This window comes from Nymphaea colorata, chromosome 3 (genome assembly GCF_008831285.2).
Source record: "Nymphaea colorata isolate Beijing-Zhang1983 chromosome 3, ASM883128v2, whole genome shotgun sequence".
In the NCBI taxonomy this organism is placed as follows: domain Eukaryota; kingdom Viridiplantae; phylum Streptophyta; class Magnoliopsida; order Nymphaeales; family Nymphaeaceae; genus Nymphaea; species Nymphaea colorata.
The window spans coordinates 15,509,416-15,535,541 of record NC_045140.1 but is presented as its reverse complement, the minus strand read 5'-3'; the positions used below and the strand labels follow the sequence as shown (position 1 = coordinate 15,535,541).

The 26,126-nt window shown below is 44.1% G+C and overlaps 3 protein-coding genes and 1 non-coding gene across 4 annotated transcripts; all 4 read right to left on the bottom strand.

The window, feature by feature from the left end:
- Window positions 1-915: 915 nt before the first annotated feature.
- LOC116251287 (uncharacterized) lies at window positions 916-7,573 on the bottom strand. Its single transcript, XM_031625454.2, has 4 exons — window positions 5,617-7,573; window positions 1,822-2,029; window positions 1,601-1,730; window positions 916-1,478 (listed from the first exon to the last, which is right to left on the bottom strand). The coding sequence occupies exons 1-4, from the start codon at window positions 6,609-6,611 to the stop codon at window positions 1,228-1,230; spliced, it is 1,584 nt and encodes a 527-aa protein (XP_031481314.1). The 5' UTR covers window positions 6,612-7,573; the 3' UTR covers window positions 916-1,227.
- Window positions 7,574-14,303: 6,730 nt separating this feature from the next.
- On the bottom strand, window positions 14,304-16,236 carry LOC116249970 (UDP-glucosyltransferase 29-like). The gene has a single exon (XM_031623283.2). It carries the CDS (start codon window positions 15,962-15,964, stop codon window positions 14,573-14,575), a length of 1,392 nt encoding a protein of 463 aa, XP_031479143.1. The 5' UTR covers window positions 15,965-16,236; the 3' UTR covers window positions 14,304-14,572.
- Window positions 16,237-16,976: 740 nt separating this feature from the next.
- On the bottom strand, window positions 16,977-17,058 carry TRNAS-UGA (transfer RNA serine (anticodon UGA)). The gene has a single exon. It is a non-coding gene; the product is annotated as a tRNA-Ser (tRNA).
- Window positions 17,059-21,019: 3,961 nt separating this feature from the next.
- On the bottom strand, window positions 21,020-22,731 carry LOC116249809 (B-box zinc finger protein 32-like). Its single transcript, XM_031623083.2, has one exon. The coding sequence runs from the start codon at window positions 22,229-22,231 to the stop codon at window positions 21,467-21,469; it is 765 nt and encodes a 254-aa protein (XP_031478943.1). The 5' UTR covers window positions 22,232-22,731; the 3' UTR covers window positions 21,020-21,466.
- Window positions 22,732-26,126: the final 3,395 nt, after the last annotated feature.

The following is a 26,126-nucleotide window of genomic DNA, read 5'->3' as shown; positions in this document are numbered from 1 at the left end:
TCCCCCCAACGGAAAATGTTACTTTGGTATTGTCACCTAGATACTCAAACTAGTTTCAAACATTGGTTTAAAAGTAAGGTCTGCACAAAACAACATTCTTTTAAAGATATCATTGAAGCACAACCTAGATGTTGTGAATCAACAGCTCTTACATGAAGAAAATAGTTCAGACCTAGCTACAGTTTGGATAGGCGTCTTGCCTCAAATTCCAGAGATGGAATTTACCTGGGCATATTAGCGGACTCTTCGAGATTGAAGTCCCATCAGTTTCAGGCTTTAAGCTTAATCAATCCCTACAAGTATTTCTCTGCACGCGCGTCCTTTTTTATGATGACAAACCCTTCAAGACTTAAGCCACTTAATGGTGCCTACTTCTACTTGTGAAGTCATTGTTATCTATGTTCTTCCAGCGGCTACACAAAGCTCAACCTAGATTATCTCAACTTAACATGAATCAAGTTTTGGCTGCAGCTTGGACTTTACTTTCATATTCAGGTTCCTAATAGACTGGCCACAGCTAATTCCGTTCGCTCAATTCGATCCCATTTTATCGGACAGGAACTTCGAAATTTTGAACTGGATATTTCGCTTTCCTGCCAGAGGCCCAGTTTTTCTTGTGTCACTTGCAAGTTCGAACCACGAAAAATTTCGACCGGATCCAACCAGGATCAAACAGTAACCATGTGCAAAAAATCCGAAAGTTCAAAACATTGATCCACGAGGATAAAGCAGCAAAAAAGGGAAGCGTTTCCCTCGCCTTTCTCCTCTTTCCTCAATGGCTCAAAAATTGTTGAAAGAACGATCAACTGACCGAAGACAAGGAAAAGGACAACTCTATTTGATCTCTGGTACGATGCTTCTTCCTTATCCTCACCTGGCTACTTTTTTTTTTCTATGAACAAAGAAGGCACAAACTGTCAAACGATTAAGCTTTTAGATAAACACTTCCTGTTTTCCATTCACTCACAATCTAATACACTTTTATTGCTCAATCTTTACAATCTGTCTATCCCAACATACTCTCTATGCATGACAGTCATCCTTGCATTTGATCCATGGTCCCCATCTTAGAGCACGAACATACATTGCCACAATCTATACAACCAAGAAACCCAATACTCAAAAAACTAAAAAACACAGAGAAAAGAATCGGACAAATGAGACCATTCTTGCAAGAAAATAAATAAGCAAACGCAATTTGTTAGACGAGTGAGAAGAATGAAGTCCTCATGACTCCGTTCTCCATATGCCTCTAGACGAATGAGTCCTCATCTTTACCATCCTCGGCCTGCTGCTGTGGCGTCTACTGGCTCCTTCTGGGGCGTCGGCTATCTGAATGTCGACTTTCACCAGGTGGTGGTCTGAGGTCCCTTTGGAGGAGACGACGGTGTATGATCGGGGGACGAATTTGTAGGGAGAATTTGGAGACGCTAGGATGTAGTCAACTCGTGTCCCATATTTGCATGTTCCTTGCACATCTAAGAGCAAATTCACCACCCAAAAAATTGGTAAGAGTGGGGCAGCAAGTAGCGGAAACACTTCAAAATATGTTACGGGATTCGACTGTTTCTTTTATTTCGATACGAGGAGTAGAAGTTACCTTGTCCCTTTGCAAGGACAACGACAGATTCACACTCTCCTGCGAAATTCTTTGCATCAATGTACTTCCTTGCTTTTAGAAATTTCATCACCTCTGCCTTTGGAGTTGGTTTCCCGATTTCCTCATAATACTGAAAAACACCATGCTTATTGATTATTGAGGGTTTAAATCATAGGCTATTGCTAGTTCTCTTATTGGAGATCGGATTTTATGTTTTTTACCTTAACCATGTCTGTCCAACGTTCTTCAGAATAGTCTGTTTCGTCAAGGGAGTTGAGGCACCCTGCTAATAGGTGTGGCGAATCATCAGCTTCTACTGTAGCCTTTACCTGCTTCATCCTCCAATTCTCGTCCAAATGGTCAAGATGTGTGCAGTGGAAATTGATTTCCCCTGTTGAGGGTATGTCGACTACAACTTTCAACACATTTCTGTACAAAATCAATGATATCAAATCAACGACTGTGAAAGTGATAGAGATGCTTGCTCAAATGCAAGATAGCGCACACACACAAAATCACATCCTTTCTGTATTTATGTTGACTAGAATTTTGAGTAGCTGATAATATGACGTTGAAAGGCTTTGTCGTACAACGCATCATCAGTAAGTTGAACTCATAAAGGTTCTTTGCTTGCACAAAAAATATGTGCAAATAAACTAACCTGTATGTATTGTTCTTCTAGTTACATGAGGGAGGAAGGTCGTAGCTAATATAATGCCTTGACCTAGTTATTTCAACTTTGTACAATTCAAATCTGTTATGTTGCTGTCCCTAAGTACTAGTGAACCGCTTCTTGGGGTTTCTGGACCTGATGTAGTCAGCAGAATCTTGGAAAGAAAGTATTAGTTTTCTAATAATACTATTTGGTACAGTGCTTTGCTTCCTCTACATTCTAAGAGATGGATTAACATTTCCTGGAAGACTTCATTTGCAATTTTTGTGGACCACCTTTGAATCCTATTAGTCACTAATCAGTATCTGGATCATTTGGAACTGCTATGGAACTCTTGCTATGTATGTGTGCATGTGCAAAGCAAATGCTGACTAAAATGGTAACCATCATGACCACAATTTGTTTTTTCTTTTATAAAAGGAGATGGGGCCCTTCAATGACTATTTATTGAAATCATCTGGGAGGGCGATTCTAAACAGATCAGACGTGGATATTAAGTCTGAACGTATGGAAGCAAGTTATTTGTCCTTGCAGCTTTTTAGTTCATGGGGTTGGTGTTGGTTATTTTACTTATTACCTATTGGTTGCCTATTTGATTATGGTTGATTCTAGGAACTTCATGACAACGCCAAAATAAAGGAAAACAATCATACAGCAAGTTTTGAGACATTCTTGTCACTGCTTTTTTTCCTTTTTACCCTACAAATGCATGAGTTCAACAAAGAGTTGCTTGGAATTCACTTAAGTTGCTGATTACTAGACTAATTTAACATAAGTTGCTGATAACAAGACTTGTGTAATTCCTAGTGTACTTAGGTAGCATGACATGTTGGGAAAATAGGTAGTCTTCTGTAATGCAATCATTGGGAGTTCAGGGCAACATTGAAAAGTTGAAGCAATTACAATTAAGCATTCATAGTATTGAATAGCAGAGGGTTATGAAAAAGAACAGTTGGCTTTGTCTGGATTTTCCCAGTGTCACTTGTAGCAGATTGCAGGTGGTGATTCATCTTGTATTTCTCTCAATACTCTAAAGTCAGTTCTTTCATATATAACCTTTTGTCTAGGGATCAGGCCTTCAAGGCTGATCAGACTTCCTGGAAACACTGAACCTTCATGCTCGTTGGCTGGTTATCTGTCTTCAGATAAGTTAGTTACAACTTACAACCTTTGGATCATAAACTGTGATGTACAAGAAAAGAGTTTCACTATTCTAGAAATTGGTTTCTCAAGTTGAAATGGGCTATCTCAAATTTGACATGTCTGAGAGCATGTTTGTATGTCTTCTACCATGACAGAATTTCACAAAACACAGACGAACCAAGGTGACTTTTTTTTTTTCCTTAAGTTTCTGGCCTTCGTCAACCATATAGTATGTTTTAGGCACTGATATGTGTTTTGATTTAGATTGTGTGTCATAAGCGGAGATAGAATCTATAACAATGCATACATCTGTACTACCAGAACCTATGATCCCCATAATACTCACCATAAGATGGCCAATCAGCACTACCCTACCATGCTGCCCAGTGACATATTCTACAAACACAATTCATATAATTGATAATGTAATGGTATATTAACTGACAAGACAATCCAAGGGATTGGTTTCTTTCATCACTTTCCTATTTATGCAACACTTTTGTCCAAAGAGGATGTTCTCCATTGCTGCCATCAACTAATGATGGCTATGTTACAACAAGCCAAAAACCCATGCAACAGTGACCCTGGTATTTGTGGCGATACAGCAGTTGGGCCTGTTGATACATACTCAACAGGATACATCGTGGCAACATCGTACATTCAAAGATAAAAAATTTTCCCTCTTCTGTAACTGTTTCTTACATCATATTTTGGATAAACAGGAGCCACAACTAATATATGTGTGTTCGTTGTGATATTTTACTTTTTATAACTATTCTTTGGCAAAGAAACAGGTATAACTCTGATTATACCTTACGCCATCTGCACAAGCAAAGTGGGATGTTTGGAATTTTTAACCATGTCAAGATAAGCGATCCACTACTTAGTTTTTTTTTACCTTAAAAATGTTATAGTTTATTTTTGTTTTTTGTGTTGAAATTAAGCCTGTTCTTGAATATCTTTGCCCTGTTATTTTGTACGTCATTTTTTATTAAAGTGAGTCAAAGAAATTGAAAGCTTCGAACCAACCGTTTGATCAACTATATCTTACACTGGTTGATGTCCTCAGTTCTCATAGAATATCCAACCCCAAAATCTTTGATTAAGCCTTGGCTTTTTTTTTCTCATCACTCTTGCCTTCTACCGCTAACATGTTCCTGTATAATCTTCCTTTCTCTACCTCCATGGATCCTCCTTTGCACTGGCTATCAGTTTCTTTGTCTGCGAGTGGACAGTGAAATTCATTATCGTTGCCTTGAGAGAAGCTTCTTTGACCTTATTCGTTACCTGATCCTTAGCTTGGAGACAATAGCTATTCTTCCCACTGATGTTAGACATCTGCTTGTGAATGCAACGTGCTAAGGCATACTTCATTTTCATGTCCAACTCTATTGTAGAACACTGAGTATGGTTGGCTAATTGTCTTTTATTTGTTTATCCCAAGTATTTGACAATGATACACATTTCTTTACGATTTCTGCTTTGTCTGTAACTGCTGGGGTTTCTCCTTGTTGAGATGTTCCTAGAATAATGTTTTTCCCCTGTAGTGAGAAGAGTCTGTATTTATCTATTACCATGTGGCTTTCCGCACTTGCTGCTTGGGCATACTAGCATTCTAAATTTTAATATGACAAACATTTTTAGTAACTTATTTCCATCACCTTGATTGTCCATCCCTTTAGAAACTCCATTGTTTGCAATGCAGATGCTGATGCATCATTTCTTGTTGACCCCAATTTTCACATCCTTTCATATTATCCAATGAATTCCTTCTGCAATTTAAGACGAGGGTTGCTAATAAGATCATTGCTACGAGCCACTGGATAGATGGGAAAGCTAAAAACACCCTAGTTTGCCATTCATGTCCAACTTCCTAAAACTAACATGCAACCAGAACCAAAGCTGTAATGAGGCTGACTAAAACTGACTTGTTTGACGTGTGATCAGTAACGAAATGATCTTTTACTTCGATAGCTTGACCTAGTCTAGGTAATGGATTTCGACCACGTGTTAACATCCGATGTTTCATTGGGTCTGCAGTAGGATAACCACGAAGGTTGATCTGAATTCTACCTTGGGATGCGGGTACCAAAATTTCAGAGAGAAAGAGGTACCTTCATGTGGGTAGGCAATCACTAGACTAAAATATAATCCAAAGAAATCAGTCAAAACTATTGCTCAATAATTTAGAGAATTGTACCTGATATCGGTATCATCGAAGATCTTTTGAACGTGCCATCTCTTTATGGGCCATTTCGAGAGAACGGCATTCCCATAGTCAGGCGCCCAGCTTTCTGCAAACACATATTTCATCCCCAAAGCTTCTGCTAACTCAGAAAGAGGTTTCATGCCTTTCTCTTCCTGTGCTTTCACGTCTTGCAGAGCCAAAAGATCGGCGTCGACCTCTTTCAGGATTTCCATAATTGTTCTATCTGTTTTGAAGTTCTCTCTGTTACTGCTCGTTCTATGAGAAGGAAAGCTGTAACTTGATAGTAGGGGAGCCTTTCCATCTCTGTGTCTATTATGATCCATACTAATTGCACGCGTAATTAATTCGTCATGTCTTCCAGGACTGTTAAGCTGTCTGCTCTTCTCCATCGAGATTTCATTGTCAGGAAGATTAATTGAGACCCTTAGTTTTGTTCTCCCAACTTTCTGCTGCTTTGCCCTATGCTCAGCGGAGTTCTTGACAGAGTTGACGGGCAAATTTTGCTTGAGAATGCCTTTTGGTCGATCACCTGCGTACATGCCACTGACACCAGATTCAACGGACTGCCTCCAACTACCCCCTCCCCCTCCACGGGCGATCTCTTTCCCATGGTTATGTTCCTTGGGGGCAGCAGGCGCCATCGAGAACAAAGCAACGTTAAACGTGGCAACCCGGATGATCCTGGCGGCGTCCGGTACCTGTAATTGCTCGTTTACTCTTACTGCCTCCAGTTCTGCCGATAATTTTTCTGCGACAACATCGTCCCTGTTGAGCCTTTTGATGACTATCTTGGTCTTGGTCTTTTTCCGGCGTAGGCACCGGAATCTGGAGCAGAGACGCCTAACTTTATGGTTGAGAGTCGTCAGCATGGTGGACAGGCGGCTTATGCATGCAGAAGGCTTCAGTCCAGTGAGATGACAGAGCAATGTGTGCCTGTAAAATTCGTCGCCATTATGAGGCAAACTGTTCGTTCTCTTGTTAGACATGGAAAAGGATCAAGATTTACAGAGAGGGAAGAGCTGTGATTCTTCGAGGAACCCTGTGTCCGCTTGTGAAGCAGATCAAGAGTTACAAGATAAGGCCATCACTGCTGCCGCTTTGAAGAAACTCCGGGCGGAGCCTGTCGTTTGACAAGAGAAGGATCAGCAACGTTCGGGTTAGTTGCAGAGGAAGACATCAGAGATGGGAGCTAAAGATCGTGGGAAGGGGGGTTGAATTGAGAAGCGGGAGTGTGGAAAAAAAAGAGAGAGGAGCAAGGCCAACTGCTCCAGAAAAGACGGGCATATCCGCCAGTAGGACATGTCGTTGGGCCATCTTCACGAAGATGCCGGCAGCCCCGCCCAACCATTCCACCTTTCCCATATTATTATTATTATTATGCCATGATTTCCCCGACGACTGAAGCTATTGGATGCCGCGGGTGCTCATGGCGATGGAAATTACCAAAGCCTCCATCAGAGATCCCCGCGCCCCCAATCAATGGCAGACGAACATCGGGTCCGGTACCTTCTGCCCATTCATATAAGGGCCGGCGAACGCCCAGATAATCTCGTGGCACCTGGCTGTTGGGCTCGGCCCTAGCCCCTGGGGCAGCTCTGCTTCTTCATGTCCAATGGTGTTCATCATGGGAGATGGTCATGATGAGTGTGTAGCTCTGCTGAATGTAAACAAAAAGTTGTTTACCATGGCTTTGTTAGTATATATGACAAATATTGTTGCGGGTGGAGCTTGAGCTCGTTCGTCATAAAGCGCCCTTTTCCAAACTGTTGCCAATCAATTTTGCTTTGTTTGGTTGGTTGGTTTGTCTTGTAATTAATTAACCAGCAGTGGTCTGCAATGGTGCTACCAAAGCAAATGACTTCCACAGATCATAAATAGAAGCCTCCTCCTTTTGATATCACAGTCACAGCTTGCGGTTTTTGGCAGTGGGATGGGAGCAACTTAGTTGGTAGCCCATCTTGATCTGTTTTCCCCATGGCCATGGCACTGCTGCATTACATTGGATTAACGGTGGCCGAAGCATGGGTTGGAGCTGTGGCTGTGCGGTATTCGGGGAGCTCCGAGGCTTTGCAATATTTAATACTGGCGACTGCGTCAGCGTTGGTGCGAGGGAGTTGGCCAGTTGGGGAAGCGGGGCGGGGCGGCGGTGGGCCCCACACACACACACACACCCCCATCACACCCGGCTGTATCTCACTAACTCCCCCGAATTTTTTATGTGGTGTGGACTACTGTGGACCCCGGCCCTTCCTCCCGTCCCGTCTCCCACATAACCGTCCCAGCATTCCCGGGTATATCAAAAACGCCACTTGTACCAGCAGCCACAGACTCCTGGTGCGTGGCGTGGTCCTCTTCACAGCCATGCACTGCACTGCACTGGTAAAAGGAAGAGGGAGCGTGAAAAGCAGCATTCAATTGTTTCTTCTGCTGCTGATTGCTAAGTGGAAAGGGAGTCAACACCACCCAACTCCTCTTCCACTTTCGTAGCACAAGTTTTTCCATTTTGCTCTTCTCATATCATATTTTTCTTTCAAACATTCTGCCCTTGAAGGCCTGGCCTGTCCATGATGGTTGGACACCTGCCAGTCAGGACAGTAGGTCCATCCATCCACGCGCAGAGACAGAGATTGATCAGTTCCTGTGTCATATGTGGGCGAGGCTGCAGCCAAGGGCGTCTCATTTGTGCGTCAGACAGAGTGTGCTTTATGATTTGCCCTACGTATGTCATGTGAAATGGCCGACCTGTGCGCGATTTGAAGCTGACGGCCGCTTGCTTGGCTAGATTTTGGGCAACTACAGAATAAGGGTAAGAAGTACAGAAGAAGCAGCCGAATGATGTTTACTCTGTAAGCATATATATGGGACTGGGAAAAGTAATAGATGCTCCACTCACTGGAGCGGGAGGTAATAGGTAGTTTTTTACTTGGCAATTTCACTTGTCCATGGTAGTACAGAGGACCAACTGTTGAAAGGCCCGGCCACCTGTTGAAACAATCGCTCTTTCTCTCTTCCCCCCTGACCATAAGTTGTTACCAGTGACAGTCTTCAACTAGGGGCCCTATCCAAGTAACGACCTTCAACTAGTGCTTAATGAGGCAAGTACCTTTAATCTTGCTCACCAACTCTGAATTCCCAAAGGAACCAGAAACTAAGGTTGTATTTGATAGTCTCTGATCCATGGCTGTATTAAAAGGGGTGTTTTTAGTTTAAACAAAATGAGGATCTCAATAAATCCATACTACATATTAAAACCATGAATTCAAAGTTGGATTGGAAAAAGGGGAGGAAAGAAGGCATCTGACCTTAAATCCATGAATCTAAGATTACCATGGATGTAAGATCTGCGGTGAACCTAAAGGGACATCACTTTTTGTGTTTACTGCAACCCTAACGTGCTTATTATGTTCGAGATTGGTAAGAATTTTTTTGTTCACTAGATCAGGTGTGTATTCGTTTAAAGAAGGCTTTGATTTCTTGGTCTTTCATAACTCATTTTTAAATGGTATAGGCTTGTGAAGGCTTTACAGGCGGTGGTAAGTCGGCCATATCATTCGAGGGTCCGGCCCATACAAAACTAGTAGCTTTCTAGTTGTCTTATAGCAGGATCCCATGGGCCCGTACACAAGTGAATGTGGGCATCACGTGTTACTGTCTAATCCCTCATAGATTACTGGGCTGTGGGTGGGACTCGATGGGCTCGCTCTGCTCCTACCGATTCCCCGTATGCGCATATCAAGACCAATCTGTGGCGTGGCGGTTTAATGCTTGCATTGCAGTTGCACCCTCCTCCCCCCTTACCAGCACACCTCAGGTACTTCTGGGCCATATGAATCTGGTTAAATGTATAAATGAAGATCATCTATAAACGAATCTGGTGTTCACTCGATTCTCCTGATGTACCATGCACGTATGCTTGGGATGCGTAAACACAATTCACTACAAGGCATATATGTCTTGGAACGCATAAACGAAAACCTGGACTTATGGGACTAGAAATGGGCATAAGCGTTGCAATATGAATTAATCAATGGGAAGCTTGTTCCATTGCTTTGGTTCCTCCATTATCGTCTGCCTGCAGGCTGCAGCGAAGCGAAAAGACTCACAAGTCAACAGTATAAAAACGTTGGCAAGTTGCGTTCGAACGCAAACATTCAATATTTATTCATCTTCCTCGATTGTAGCTACACGTACGTCGCACTTTTTTTTGTCGAGGACTCGAGAGAGAGACTGCAGTGGCATTAGCGGAATAATCGTCGGATTTTGGGTCCGAAAGAGGGGGGACAACGTGAAAATCTTAGGGGACGAAGAATTTAATAAGGAGTGTGGAGGCAGGCAAGTAAATTTTAAAAAGGGAGGGCGGCGTGGGCATGTGTTTGCATGAATCTGCATGGCGAGACAAGATGGACAGACGGTTTCCGATTGGCCATCGGAACCGTCGGTTTTGTCATGCCAGCACACCCTTCTTCCGGACGTCCGGTTGGAAGCATCTTCTTCTTTTGTTTTGGCCTCTTTGCCGATGCACAAAGATTAGGCCCCTGATCGCCTGTATTTGTAACTTAATCCAAAGGTGCTGTTGTGTTGAATTCACTATGAAACATGCATGCTTTTGGTTCGTATCGATTTCATAGGGTTTTCTTCCTCGAATTTACACCTCAGCCAGCGTCACCAAATGTAGAAAAGAAACCATAATTAACAAACTCCCCGAGTCATGCTCTGCTTTAAAGTCAAAAGCTGATCTCGCCCACCATGAAATTTGGCGCATTAAAGGGATTCAATGTTGCGGCTGGACACCCTGATTTTGAAGTTTTTGTCCTGCACCTTGTACCGATCATGCAGCTGGGACTCATCTTTCGGGGAGGTTCGCAAGGCCTGGTCCCAGCTCACAGGGTCTTGGTCACCTAGCTTGGGTTTGTGAGATTGATGCCAGGAAGGTCCTTCGATTCAAGGGCGAAAGGTTCAAACGAGCAAGGCCGAGGGAAGAAAAGAAAACCGGTCGGTTGTCTCAACTTTTCGTTCGTCCGGCGGGCTCCACCTCAGTCAGATCAGCCTTGCTTTTGAGGGAAAGTACCAAACCCCGCAGGCGCTTGTTAGGGGAGGGCTGATGGATGGGCAAGCAATCTGTGGAGGAGTCTCAGGAATAATGACCGCATCTTGATACTATGCATTCATTCCAGGACCGAACAAAAGAAAATGGAAGAAGAAAACAGGGGGCAACTGCAACTGCAACTGCAAGCCAATGAGTATGTTGTTGACTAGCTATATAAGATAACCCACAAGAGGAGAAAAAAGAAACGAAACTTTTTCCTAGTGCTACCACTTTCTTCCTCTTTGCTAATTGGCACATGCACTTTCCTACCCACCCACCCACAACGACTACCAAAGGGCTGTCTTCTCTTCTATTTCCAGTTGTCCAGTCTCTCTGATTAGCTCCACATTTTAATCTTTCTTTATATGATTTTGGTTGCGATTGGACAGTTCAAATATACATATTCTTCCTGGAACGTGGCATTTTTCAATTATGCGAGGAAGGCTTGCATAGGTGAGCTGTGTTTTAAAGGACAAACTGTCCATGTGCAATTTCGCCAAGTGGTTCCCTAAGTAAAAAGCGATGGAGTACTGTTTGGCACCTATTAACACCGTAATTTGGCCTATGATGGATCAACCACCTCCATTTCTTCGAGCTGTTCAGAAATGATTGAACTATTCGCCGATAATGGAGGGACATGTCAAACGATGTAACAACGATTAGACACAAATCACAAGCGCATTTATTGTTAGTCCTTGTTGTCAGCTAACCCCCAGTGAATTACAAGTGAAGATTAAAGATTTTGAACGTAGGTTCGCACGATGAAAAAGATATATTTTTCAAGTTAACGCAATGAACAAAGGAACGTACTAGAGCAGCCTTCAGAATTACCTAGTACTCCAGTTTTGGAAATTGTGAGCAGTTGTAACAATCGTCTTAATAGGGAAATTTTTCTTTTGTCCACCGTAAAATGTTTGTTAACCAAAAGGTATGTTTGGGTTTAGATGCTTTAATCGTAGATAGAACAGCTGGAGTTGAGCAGAACAGTTAATGAACAATCGGACTGATCTTGTTTTGATCGACATATTAATCCAGGGAATATATGCACCGGCGATAAAAACATTTCATGAGCAGGTGTCGCAACATATTGCTAGCTTAAGATCTCCCGTCATGATACACAAATTATAGATAGGTGTATCAAATTTCCAGTTACGTGCAACGCTTATCCTCCATATATTAGAACACATGCATTCCTGAGCTGAAACTTATCCTCCATATATTAGAACACATGCATTCCTGAGCTGAAACTTAGGGGTTGTTTAGAAAATGAAACACTTTGTAACTATTTCATAAATGTGTGTTCCATGAATTTGTTCCAATCTTTTGGCCAGCTACCAAATGGTCCCTAACAAGGTATTTGATGACTAGGATTGTGTTCCCAAAACACATGTTTTAAAACACAAGTTGCAAGGACACCATGTACGTGTTTGATTGTTGGTCCTTTCAAATAGCATTTATCAATACACTATGTTTCTTGAAATAAAAATATAGTGTTTGTGAGGCACGTGCTCCTAGAATACAATTCTTTTCTTGCTAAGCACCCTTTACGATTGCTAACTAGCTGCCGAATTTACAATATCTACCTACTCGATCATAAAGGTTTTGTAAAAAGGATTGCGTTTTGGAATCCTGCGGATCGATTCGAATTTGGTTTGGATTTTTCATCGAAAACCCTGTCTCGCACCACATGGTAAGTGATCTCGACATACTTGGCATAACAGATAAACATTGATTTCCATCAATGCGAAAATACACCAAGTAGATCCGTCACAACAGGGTCGTGTTCAATGCCCAAAACAATGTGCATGATCCATGTGAGCTTGCATTATGAAAGGGCAATAAATGTGTACAGCATTGGCCAACAATCTAGACGCCAATGTATGCTTCTCTGTGTTCCAAACAATAGGATTGTCATCGTTCACTGGACAAATTAAAGGTAGAGTTTTTAGCTAAGTATGCTTATGTAACCATTTTTTATGTTCGAACTAAAATTTCTTGTCCTGTTGTGCCCCTTAACTATCTAAACACATGATACTAGCTTGAAGGCTTGGGATCATTGGAAGGATAAAAAATTGAATAAGGATGTGCCAACCGAAGAATGGCAAGGCAAGTCGTGGTCAGGTAGATTAAACTATACGTTGACAGCCGAGTGAGGTCTTGGAACAATTCACCCTTGTGATTGTATAAACTGCGTTGTTGTTTCATGCATGGGAAATTCAATTGGCAGTGGCTACTGCTTTGCATTCCTTAGAATGTCCAACAATTATTTTCTTTGAGAAATGAATGTCTTTTAGCGGATGTAACTGGATCAGATCCTTGTTCATTGGGGATGGTAACTGGACCAAATTCATGTGCTTGGTTTGGTAGTTCATCCTCTATTTGCACGAATGCATCATAGAGGAGAAGCCTGGTTTGGTGTACGAAATTAAGTCTTCATGATCATTATGGAAAAAAGCGTGCATCTTTCATTGTTCGTTTTGAAAGGAAAAAATACTAGTTTCTTCCAGTTGTGCATTCGCAACTTGTAAGAGTATTGTGTGCCAAAGTCATCAACTTAGATATTCCGATTGCCGATACGGATACCCTACAATCATAGCCTTTTTGGCCGAGAGATCGAAATTTATGGTTGTTATTGACATTTTGTAGCATAACGTAATGAGCCAAACACGTGAAGATGTTCGAATGTGCTAGATTTTGCTTGATGTTTTGTCATGTAGCAACAGGCTTACTATGAACTCAGTTGTAACTCAAAATTAATCTAAAGGTAAATGAGCCTGGAAAAGCAAGGCTGTAGTTCGTAACAAAGCATGGGTGGTGTTGTTCAGGTACTTTGTGTCGCAAAAAAAACTCATCAGTACTCTCTTTACTTTGAACCTTGGATACATTTGAAATTGTTTTCCAATCATTCGCGGAAGAGATAGAGAGAACATGCTTTTAAATGGCACTTTTCCCGTCAAACATGTTTCTGACATTTGGTAGCATATTGAGTGAGAGATGGCAAACCTTAAAAAAGTGCGTGCCATGTGTTGAGGGTTGGACACACTGTTTATGTGTTCGACCCCTTCACGCAAGGCATGGAAAAAATGTGTTTCTTGTTTTCCCTGATTTCATCCTTAACAGGGAAGCTTTTCTGCATTTGTTAACTTTGCATTTTTGTGCTTCATAAATGGGTATTTTTGTCTTTTGAAACAACATATAATCAACTTGGCTTGGCTTGGCTTTGCTCAATGATTGTACCAAGCAAATAGCTTCGCGACATGATTTAAACACGAATATAAACAGGTTAAACAATAAGGCGAACTAAAAATCATAGGGCGGCTGAATTAGCTCACTATTATATTGTGAAACCAACGTTAGAGGTATCTCTTTTATGTGCCACAATGAAATTTGAAGTTGGGAACAAAAGAAACCTGCATAAACCAATGGATAAAATTGGAGAATCGTACTTGACAAAAAGACGGACCCAGGCTCCTTGATATATCGGACTCTAGTTCAGCCACATAGGACGCCCATTCAATTCAAGCTCTGTTTTAGTTGAAGTAATGATAACGATGCAACCATACAGATCCAAGAAGATGAGAAGAGACCCAAGTTTACCTAATTCACGTAATAATAATAATAAATGCTACGATCCAATATCAGATGGGACTGTTCCATTCAACTACTTTGGCAAAGAGCTATATGGGTCGTACATTTAACAACACTCTCACGTGCACTTTCCAGCCTCTTTAATGGATTATATATTTGTTTTAAGCTCATTGGAGCTCTATCTATTAGTGATGTTCACGGTTTCTTTATTTTAGATGGTTCTGGTGCTTCATTTATACATGAGTGAGCGGCTAACTTATCATGCCTTCTCCTTCATTGTTTGCCGTCTTTGGCTCCGCGTTCCCTCCTTTTGCATGCGAAACTCTTGACTTCATTCACCACCACTTCAAGATCCGCATCCCTCTCAGAACCGATCCTCTTGGCCAGCTCCTCGGCAGCTCTCCGGACTCCCGCGCCCTCTTCCTCCACCATCACCCTTCTGATGCCCTTGGCTATCTTGTTCCCCTTGAACCCACCATCTTCTTCCCTTTCCACCATCACTCCAACTCCCAACTCGCCTGCGGCTACCTGAGCATTGATTGGCTGCTCCAGGTGCAAGGGCAAGGCTATCAGAGGCACTCCGCTCCCGATACCTTCCGTCAGTGACCCCCACCCGCAGTGCGTGAGGAAGCCACCGACGGATCCATGGCTCAGTATCTTCATCTGAGATGCCCAACCGCCGACCACCATCCCCCGACCTCCTCCGCCGGTCACTCTCTCCAGGAACCCGCTCGGCAAAGATTCTTCCAAGCTCATCTCCTCCCCGCCGTCCGGACCATGGACAAAGCGCACCACCCAAATGAAGGGCAGGCCGCAGAGCTCCAGCCCCAGCGCAATCTCTCGTATCTCATCCTTCGTCATGAAATACTCGGATCCGAATGCGGCGTAGACAACCGAGCCCCCCGGTTGCCTGTCCAGCCACTCCGCCTGCCGACACTGCTCATCGCCTCCTTCGGGAAGCAGAAGGCCCACTGGAATTGCTCTCTTCCTCGTCATCGCCGATAAGTAATCCAAAAACCCGGATTCAATCTCCACGTGCGTCTTGCAAGCGACAATGCTGCCGGACTTGTCCAAGCAATCTGCCATTCTCTGCTTGATACTCACGCGACCATCGGCGTCGTCAAGAGCTTCGTCCATCTTCAGGAGAGCACAAGCGTCGGGGAGACGGCGTTTCCACGGGAAGTCATGGCCTCCTTTCGCCTTCCCAAAGATGTAGGACGTGGCCGCGGAGCCGACGGTCAAGAAGGGGATGGCCAAGATGCCGAGCTCGGAGGCAGCGGCGGGCGCCCATGGTAGAACGTCATGGATCACGCAGTCGGGGTCGACGTCACGAAGGAGCTCCAGGAAGGCGGGCCCCAAAGAATCGAAGGTCTTTGAGAGCAAAGGAATGAGGCTGTGGGGTAGGGTGGCGGGGGACTCACAGTTAGGGGGAAGGCCTGGGGTTGGCGGCAGACGGATCTCCATGGGCTTGATTTGGGCATAAGCGTCTTGACGCAGCTTGGCTTCGATGGCAGCAAGGTTTGAAGGGGTGGAGCAGAAGAAGACGGTAAGGCCTCGTTGCACCAGCTTCCTCGACAGCTCTAGGAAAGCGAAGATGTGGCTGTGGCCGAGCCATGGCAGCATCACCACGCGAGGCCGCCGTCCGCCTGCCGACGCCTTCTCCATAGTACCGCCAAATTGCGAATCCTCCTCGCCTTGCTTGTGCGAGTGCAGCCTGTTTCCACGTAGTGAAGAACGGCCGGCCGTGGCCTCTTTCCCTCTCTGCCTCAGCACCTTATATACTTATTTTCGACCAACGCTTTATTGCACAGTAGTTGAAAAAATAAAATGTGCTGGTTCGGCTTCATCCTCGCAAACGGCGACGAGTAGTGAGCTAGAGTTACGAAGGTCGTGATTCACTCGTGAACTGAAGTAAGCTTACCTGACTCCTGCTTTCCCTTCGCCCTTTATTTGTCGCAGCTCAGAAAGACGAAACAGAAAGACTCCCCGTTTTATCGACCCTCCTAGAATCCTGTGACTGACTCTCAAAAGGCAAGCTGGGAAGCTACTTCCTGTCCTTGCCCACCGCCCTTTCTTAAAATCTCGGGAGGTCCGTGCTGTAGACCAACCGATACACCGAGTTTGTCGCCGACCATCAACTAATGGTCGCAATCGGCTCGCTTAATTCAATTCATCACGTACCCATCTCTCTCTCTCTGTGGGATCCATCAGTCTTTACCGGAAAGTCGTGACCTTTCAATAAGGTATGGTGAGTACAAGGAGTCTTGACCTTTCCTTTGCACATACAAAATATCAACTTCTTCTACAGATAAAACAATATTCGAAGAAGTTGACTTGAGCAGTAACAAGATGTGCTCACTCACTCCATTGTTAGATAAAAGATCACGAAGAACTAAGTGTTGTCATGTCCTCTCAGCATTCTAATTCAAAACCAAAACCAAAATGGATAGCTTGAAGGTACATTTTAGCTTATAAGATTTGGGGGAAGTGATGTGAAGCAAAAAGGGAATGCGAGCTTGGGAAGGAGGGATGGCCCCGGGAAGCTGAATGGTCATAGCAACGGATCTAGACGAAACATAAAAGCTCAAAACGGTGAAGAAAAGCGGCCCCCCTGACCTACAACTCGGGAAAGGCAGAAAAATGCAGTAGAAGTGAAGGGCAAAGAAAAAAGGGAAATCGTCGACAGCAGGGTTCGAACCTGCGCGGGCGTAGCCCAACAGATTTCAAGTCTGTCTCCTTAACCACTCGGACATATCGACCGATGATGGCAAGCGTCTGGAGTTTCATATTACGTATCTTTTTAAATGGCTGTATTGCCGACCCTCCACGGCATCAAGGCGTGGCCAATGCGGGGTTCAAGTTGCAAAATTGAAATGGCGAGGCTTGAAGGGCAACTCTTTACATGAAACATAGGCCCGTTCCTCTGCACGATCCGAATCGGTGATGCAGCGGATTCAATGATTCCGCTGAATCAGTTACAAGATATTTAAATGATAAAATCAAATATGGGTTCTAATAGGCCCACTCAGGGCCATAGAAATAAGAAACAGAAGGCCGTTTTAAAATTAATATATCTCCATTTGAAAGAAATAAAAAATTAAAGTCTGGAGTTGAACATTATTTGAAGTTCCGTGCAGCACTTGAATGCACCCATTTCTAATGAAAAAGTGAACCAAACCGGAACTTCATAGTGTTCAACGCAGCTTTTCCATCGATTAAAAAGGAATTGGTACTGTAACGTAATTCCATATTTCTCGTGCAATTGCATTTCAAAACTTAGACGATTACTTTTGTGAAGTATTTAACTAATAAGCGTATGAGCATCGTATTTTATAATCTACTTACATATTCCTAAATTTTGTCATTGGCGTACTCCAAATAACTTAATCTGCCAGCAAGTTCCTAAGTTGAAACATAGCAGCTGTCACATCAATTTCACAAATGGGAAATATTTCAAATGCTGATATTGTAGCAAAACCTTTGTTTGATTAGGTTGCCCCCGTACGTACGTTCGGTTCTCATCAGTCGGTCATGACTCAATTAGAAGTCGTTTGATAGCTATACCATCGAACAAAATAGACAAGATATCATACTAATGTTAGATCTCATATTCAATTACCAATCCGTTTCCTTTGTGGAATTTGAGTTAGATTCGGAACTTCACTGGGATCGGACAAAAAATCAGCCCAATGTGACATATAAATGTTGGATCTTACGGGGTCGAAACACCGTCCAGATTTTTGTTTAATGATAATTGGGAATTAGTGTCACATGATTCTCTGTTGCGACTTGCTTTCTCACTGCCCATGCAACTTTGACAACACCACCTTTTTTTTTTTCATCAAAACAATTTGAGTGGTTGTAGGTGAACTTAATTAAGAAAGATGGGATTTAGATAAAAAAAAAACAACATTGTGGCCTTCGGGCACATGTTACCAAAGGTACCAGGGTTTTGTTTTATGGAACATCATATAGTTATAGATTTTTTAGGTTCACCAATCAAACGCTGGACATCATCACTCTATACATGGTGGCTTTAGAACATTTTGTTCTCAAAATGTGTCAAAAAAGTGCAATATTTTTGTTGTCAAACACAATAGTTTATTTTTTCCTAAATTTGTTCCGCACTTGATTAACCTTTCCAACTCATTGATTACGAGAAAACAAAGGCCAAGTGAAAAAATAGAAGAACCCTATCATCCTTCAGCTCCGCCTCCAAAGCTTTTGTCAAATGTATAAGTGTTCTGCCTCATTTTTTTGAGACATATTCATACAATAGTAACAATATACTATTGCCAAACGGCGTCTTGGCCAGACTGCCCAACTGTCTGTTTCCCTCTTTTCTATTTCCAAATAGCTAGGATGCATCCGGAACGATCAGATTCTTTGTCTGCAACTAAAAAGAGGGGGCAGGCGCCCATATCTCCTCAATGGAACGGTACCATACCATGAATTTAGCTTAACAGCACAGTCCCCATCTCAACAACAAACTTTTAATCATCGTTGGCACAGTGAACGATAGTCAATGAGTCCAACAAGAAGAGTGGCTTGACAGGGATGCCGCCATGTGAGGTTTAAGCGATTCTAGCGCCTGCAAAGTCTCTCTCGCTCGCTCGCTCGGGGCGCCGGATGGGACGGTTAACGTCCACATATGCATAAAAGGCTTGGGGACGAAGCGTGACAACCAAAGCAGCGGTGCGGAGCCTCCGACCTTTATTACATCTTCCTCATTTTCATGAGACTGCTGTCCGAGCATCCTAGCTGTTGCATCTAAACTTACTCTCCCTGCTTCCGTGGCTATCCTTCTTACCTTTTGTTTCGATGGTACAATGAGAGATTAGGATCTTCGTTTATTTTGTGCCATAGCTAATCTGTGGACATAGCTTTCACTCCAATAGAACCATTCATTCAATTTGCAGATAGTAGACACACATCATTGCCATCTTTTTGGTACTAAGTAAGATGACCACATGTATGTGTATGCGTGGATGTGAATGTGTGATTGAAACTGTTAATACCATTCACTGAAATGGACCTTCATCTTCTCGTCCATTCTTGACTCTTTCCTTGGGGAAATTGTTGTGGGGCTCGATGATCTTTCTTGAAAATTAGTGGATTCCGCAGACCACCGAAGCCATTTTTAGGCAGCGATCCAACTTTTACCGGGAATTCTTACTTGGGTAAAGGTAACAGTTTACACGGATTGTGAAACAAAGTCTAAAATATCCTCTGCTTCATAAAACAAAGTCACATATTCCAACCTGGGGACAAAGTGGTTGATTACTGTGGACCTAAAATATTCTGATCATGGGGTGGATGGATCATCTGAGATCTTGGGTTTCAAAGTCATGATTTTTTCTTGCTTGCTAATTGCTATGTTTGTGGCATTTAGGCAGCTCAAATCAAGCTGTAGACACTTTACACGACATCGACAAATTTCTCCCCTTCCTAAGATTTCTTTAGAGACAAGTTGAGACTCATCGATGATACGCAAGCAGTGACAGTAAACTACCTGTGGACAGATTACATGTATGCTCTTAGCTCAGAACTCCTAAACTACCTGTGGACAGGGATCGCTAGCCAAATTGATGATCTATCCTCGCCTTCTCATATTCTGTATATAGATGCCGATGTCACCAAACATCTCCTTTTTCACATCCCAGGACAGAACCCATAGCTACGTTTCAAACTGAGGTGTTGGGTCCGCTCTTTGGTTTCAAACTGAGGTTGCTCATTCATTACCACGTGTTTCATTGAGATGCAGGTGAGGGAAAGAGGTCAAAGAGAGACAACTCGAATTGCCAAGGAGGTCAAAGAGAGTGACCTTAACCAGATCCAGAGACCACATCTGAAAGATGGTTCTTAAATGTTGGACATAAAACTATATAAGATATGCATTCCAGAAATTTCAGTTTTCTGGACACATTTTTATGGAATGGAGTCTCAAAGTGGACTCAAATGCATGCTGCTAGTTTATTCTTGCCAACGGTAAAAAAACCTTCCATTTTCCTTTTTCCTTCGTTTTTCGCTACATGGGCAGATCGATCATAGTAAAAAATCAATTCGAATTTCACCACCTCCGGTTGCTTTTGTCCCACCATATTCATGTTTATGAAGGCTGGATAGGCAATTTCATGCATGTTATTATTAACTAACAAGGAAGAAATTGGTAGGCTACAGGCCCTTCTACTTGGCGGCGGAGAGGCTTAAATTGGTAGAATTAATAGGCCGCCTGCCTATGCCTATGTATGTTAATGTGGTGGCGAATGATGGGCCACCGACCACCGCTGAGAATTCCTTCCCTTCCCTTCCCTTCCCTTCCCTTCCCCACCCCACCGTTGAAACATGAACCATCCTATCTAGTTGGCCGGAAGCGGGAAAAAGGGGCTTTCCTGTAAGTGAACTTGGTCACGTTTTTTGGACGGGACGAACAAACGGTCCCTCTCCCCTAAGCGGACCTTCGTCTTTCATGATTGATTTGATGCCGCCCTTCGCTGGCCTTGCAAGTTGCAACCATCCATGGAAGATATGAAAAATTATAGGCAAGGGAAAGGGACGGGTTCATGCTCCACCACCTCAGGTGGGGTCTACGAAGAGAAAAGCAAAGCAAAGCAAAGCAGTGTGGCAGGCGAAGAGGACGAAGTTCCTTTTCCTTCCACCACAAAACTAACCCTCCCTGGCGAGGCTAATAACGTCGGCATACGAAGACTTTCTCAACAATAAAAAGGAAATTAATACTGAGAGCCTTATTAACACTGTTCTGAGGCAGCACCAAGTAAGTAATACGATGATCTCGGTGAACAAAGTAATGCCACTAATCCAGATAATAAAAGACCGTCCTTCCTACTTTTCCCCTGCCCGTAAAATCTTTGAACTACAGTCGTCATTCGAGGGTCGACTCTGTAAACCTGCACAGGCGGAGAGAGGGAGAGAGAGTCTCGGATCGTCAGGCCACCCTAATCCATTCACATTAGCCAAATGCAACCGTAAAAGAAGAGTTAACTAATCCACCCCTTTTACAGAGAAAGAAAGGAACATCCCCAACACGTTCATTATGCCGCAATGCTTCCAGTTTAACAACACTCGTGTCGTTTCCACAAGTAATATTTGTGTACCGCAAAGGGAAGAAGGATGGCAGAGAAGGAGATGGGATGTGGATTCATCGGATCAGGAGGAGCATTCGGCCCATCCCTCTTCCTCAACCCTCAGCTTCAGCATCCGCGATAACTTCGACTCCGCCAGCAGGATGATCCTGGAGGGCACCCCACCGACGGACTCCAGCTTCCTCAGCAACCCTTCCTGCCCCGCCTTCCTCTCGCACAGCCTCACCCCGAGCCACAGCGACCCCGCCAGCCACACCCTCACCGAACACCCCGCCCCCATCCTCTGCGCGCGCACCTCGAACGCGTGCATCGCAAGCGGCACCGAAGCGCAGGCGTTTCGCAGCCCCAGCCTCCTCCCCCACCGCTCCAGCACCTCCTCCGCCCTCGCGTCCATCTGTCCAACCATCCCGTGCCGCCTCCTGCTGCTTCTGCCGTTCCTCCTCCTCATCGCTACCCTCGGACCCTCCTCCTCCTCCTCCGTGGTAGTCGCCATCGACGCGCTATCCGCCCTCTTCATTCCGCAGCCCGCCTTCTCCCTCACCCCAGCCGCAGCGTACGACTCCGCGCTCGAAGACTCTTCCTCCTCCTCCTCGTCTTCCTCCCCCTTGCACGAGTTGCAAAATAGCCACAACGGCGAAACCACGGCCCCAGAGAAGGCACCTCCGGCGGGTTTCTGGCAGGAAGAACAGACAGGCCGCCGGAGGTGCCGGGCGACGAGAAAGTTGGCGTCGTGGACCCTGGCGTCGCATGACCAGCAGAGGAACGCGGAGTCGGGCAGACAGAAGACGGAGGCCTCGCCCGCGCAGAGCTCGCAATTCCTCCTCGCCATGGCCGGGAAACCGGATCCCGCGATGGGGCGGGGGTCTCGGCAAAACCGGGGGAGGAAGCGGTTTCGCGGGGAGAAGGCTGTTTTGTGGATTTAAGTTGTTAGGAAGGAGGTTGTGTTGAGTTATTGGGGAGGAGGGAGGAGGTGGTAGGAGTAGGAAAGGAAGGCGCGGGGGGCTGTGAGAGGGTCGGAGAGGTTGTGGGTTTGGCCCTTGGGTCTGTCTATATAGTAATAGTAGGAGGGTGGTGGTGGAGAGACGTCGCCTGTGCCGACCTTCTTCCCGTCCACAAACCAACCTCCCTCCTCCAACTGCAAGATGATCGATTATAATAAACAAACAGGCTCCTTCGGTTCTAAAAGTTTTTCTCTTTCCGCTTTGTTCCTTTTTTCTATTTTCAATTCCCCGTCCTTTTCCACAAATATCTGGCCATCGCTGGGCCCATTCCACCTTTGGTCCGAACCAAGTCAAGGCTTCCGCCCGGTTTATGTGCTTGCTGGAGTTGAGAATGTGCTTGCTGGTTGGTTCGTTCAAAACCTTTTGGATGCAAATTAAAGACGGCAGAGCGGGTGGAATCTACAAGTCAAATAATCCGATCCTCTATGTGTAAGAAGGATGAACTTTTGCACATACCATCTTATATCATACTCATGCGATCTCCAGTCCACACACAGGCGCACGAAGGGACGGCCCTCGGGCTGCCACCACGATGCTTCTTCTCCACTTTTTCGCCACGTGGAGCGCAGAGAAGCGACCTTTTTCCCCTCTTTCCCAAGAATTACGTGGCGCTTCCCCTACACTCAGATCCATATCTAAACTAAACCACCCCGCTTGATTTACGATCGCAATCCATCTCTTTCTCTTTGGCCATGCTTCACCTTCATTCATTCATGGTGCACCATGCCATGCTTCTCTCTCTCTCTCTCGTACAAGCTTCGCTTCGTTACATGTTTCAGAGTTCATGCACTTAACTTAATTGACGTTTTAGGGGACCCCAATTTAACACTGCCGATTACCGGCACCACCAGCAGTGGACTTTTTCTTCTTTTTTACATTACACTTGCCAAGTTCAGCTTCTCAAGATTTAAATCTTGTAATTGAAACATTAAAAATGTACTCCTAGCTTCATTCCTTTTGCTTATTCATCTATATATCCTCGAACCCCAAGAGCTCGTACAAACGTATCCTCATTCTTGTGCGAGGAAGCAAATTAGATCCAAACGTTATCATAATCTGGTAGTTTGATTCGGAGCGGAAAAGCATCATTTCTGGTTGGTTTACGTGAGATTTTTAAAAAGACGGGGCAGTTCCTTCACCAAACCAATAATTGTTTGTAGACAGAACAAGAAAGGTCACAAACCAATGTGATCAGGACTGGCAGTTTTTTTTTTTAGGTGCAATTGCAGCCACTCAAACAGCCATGGACGTCCGCCCCACTCTTCTTGCACTGATTCCTTCCTTAGGCCAAACGCCATTCCACCCGCGGCCACCGCCATTTTCCTTTTTTTTTCTTTTGTTCCCTCTCCCTCTCTTTTTAAGGTGTACTTCAATTGGTCATTGAACTTTGCTTTTCAGCCGCTACTACATCTCTGGCACCTGTTGGCGGACCGTCGACGTATGATCGATGGTCTTGCAGGCACCGTGGCTCTCTACCTCTATTGGCCGTGGCCGTGCGTCGAGGTGCCTCCTTGTGGCGCAGCTCTCTCCATCCTCTGGTCGGAGTTGGACCTCCAATTCATGGAAAGCTACACCACACCCCCGATCTTTTCTATTTTCTGGAGATATTTTATTATATGTGCCGAAGATGCATTGTTTGCCACAACTACAGTCAAGTTGGAAGAATTTATTTTCACATATGGACGACTTGAAAGCCAACCATTCGAGTTGCGGTGCACACACTGTGCCGACCTTCTTCTTCTCCAGCTCCACGCACCATGACCACACATTCGGTCATTTCGCCCATCAGTTGTAGTAAGAAATCGGAGCGATTCATATCCAGGAAATGAGAGTCTTGGGCCATCAAAACACCAATTTGTGGACGACAACAGTGGATCCCCACAGAATAATAATTATTAGGCGATCCCCTTTTTTCTTTGTACAGGCTCCTTGTGGGGCACCCCTACAGCAACTTGCTTTCTTTTTCCTTCTTTATCAATTTGAGGCCAGCATTCAATTGCATTGTTTGGTTTGCATGTGACTCTACTGTTCCATGAAGGTGAAGCTGTCTCAGTTCCTAATCTTTGAGACACCTTTATGCACGGAACACTAAGTTTCAAAGAATATTGCAACGTTCACATCCTCTTTCTATAGAACAGGCAGGAGTTCAACGCTATTTGGTTGGACAACTTTTATACTGTTTATATTTAGGAAATCAACTTTTAAGTTGATTTTCCTAGTGAATGTTAATGCAATTTAAATGATCGAAACCCTAAATAAGTAGATTTTTGGCTGACTTGGACTTGCATTTTTTGGATTTTCCTCCTTTTTCCTTGCAAAGCTGTGGTGGCGGGAGAGGACATTCCCTCGAAGGGTAGCTTTCCCCTTCTTTTCCTCCCTTCGTTGCTTATCATCAGAATTTCAATAAACTTTACTTCTAAGAAAATCAGGGCCAAATTAAAAAGGCGATCAGAGAATGCAATTTCGAGGAAAATGTGTTTCCATTTTGGCTTCACCTAAGTGGTCTATATTATAACATGTTGCAAGCGTTGAATGGCTTTAGAAGGGGTGGGGCGGAGCGACTTGGACATGGTATCTTACACAAAACATACAACAATTCATATCCATCCATGCAATCATCGACGCGTACACAGGCACACGCATCTTCATGCCAAACGGTAGCCACATCCTCCAACACGGTGAATACTGAATACCAATAAATATCTTCAGATTTGGTGATGACCCCACGGTCTTGTCGTGAGATTTTGAATTGCCAATCTGACATCGATACAATCACACGATCCACAACACTCACTGCCTCACAATACGTCAATAAATTGATATACATATATCCTTTAAAAGCATTAAAGCTATGGAATTACGACCCCCACCAGCTACAATTTCTGGCTCTGCCTGTGTACACAAGAGGTTAATCTATCACGTCTGTGTCTTAATGTGAAACCTGGCAAGTATACGATTACGATCGAAGAAGAAATGTAAAACGTGGTGCGATACTTGAGAAACGAGATTCCGGATCGACCATGTGCACCGGCAAGCAGCAGCAAACGACGACCAGTGAGTGGAAAGAATTTCTGCCCTCAAACGTCGGAAGCATGGCTGACGACGATGCAGCTGACGTCGCAAAAAACATGTCACTGTCGCCAATCTTTGACTGCTGAAAGCAAAGAGGCCATCATAATGAGCTCGTCTTAAGTTTGCCAGCCTTGGAGGCAACCAAACTCGACGATGACACCTCCTCCTCTCTACGCCGTCGCTTTTATAAAGGAACCGCTTCTTATAGCCCTTGCCTGGCCGCTTCCTTATAACGCATCTGATCTGACTGCATTAGAGATTTAGACACAGACTCCTGGCTCACCAACCATTTTATAAGCTATAGCTATTTTCTTGATATTGAATGTGTCGTGATTCAGGAAAAAAAAAAAAAAAAAGGAAACTTCTTTTTAATTTTTCCGATTCCAAAATAAATTCCCTATGTTGCAGAGCGGTCCGCTCATCTGTTTCGCCAATGATGTCCCAAGAGCCGGATTTTGTGCTTTTTCCCGGAACAATTTAGAAAGAGAAAAACCTTGTCACGCCTTCGTTGGCGAGGTTCCCCAGTCGATAAAAAGGTTGGCTCGAGGTTATATGTTTTCACAATTTATTTGTTCGAAGCCCTTTTGTTCCTTTTTTCACTCAAGACGGATGGCACGAAACTGGGCGGCTGAGATCACCGTAGACTTAGTA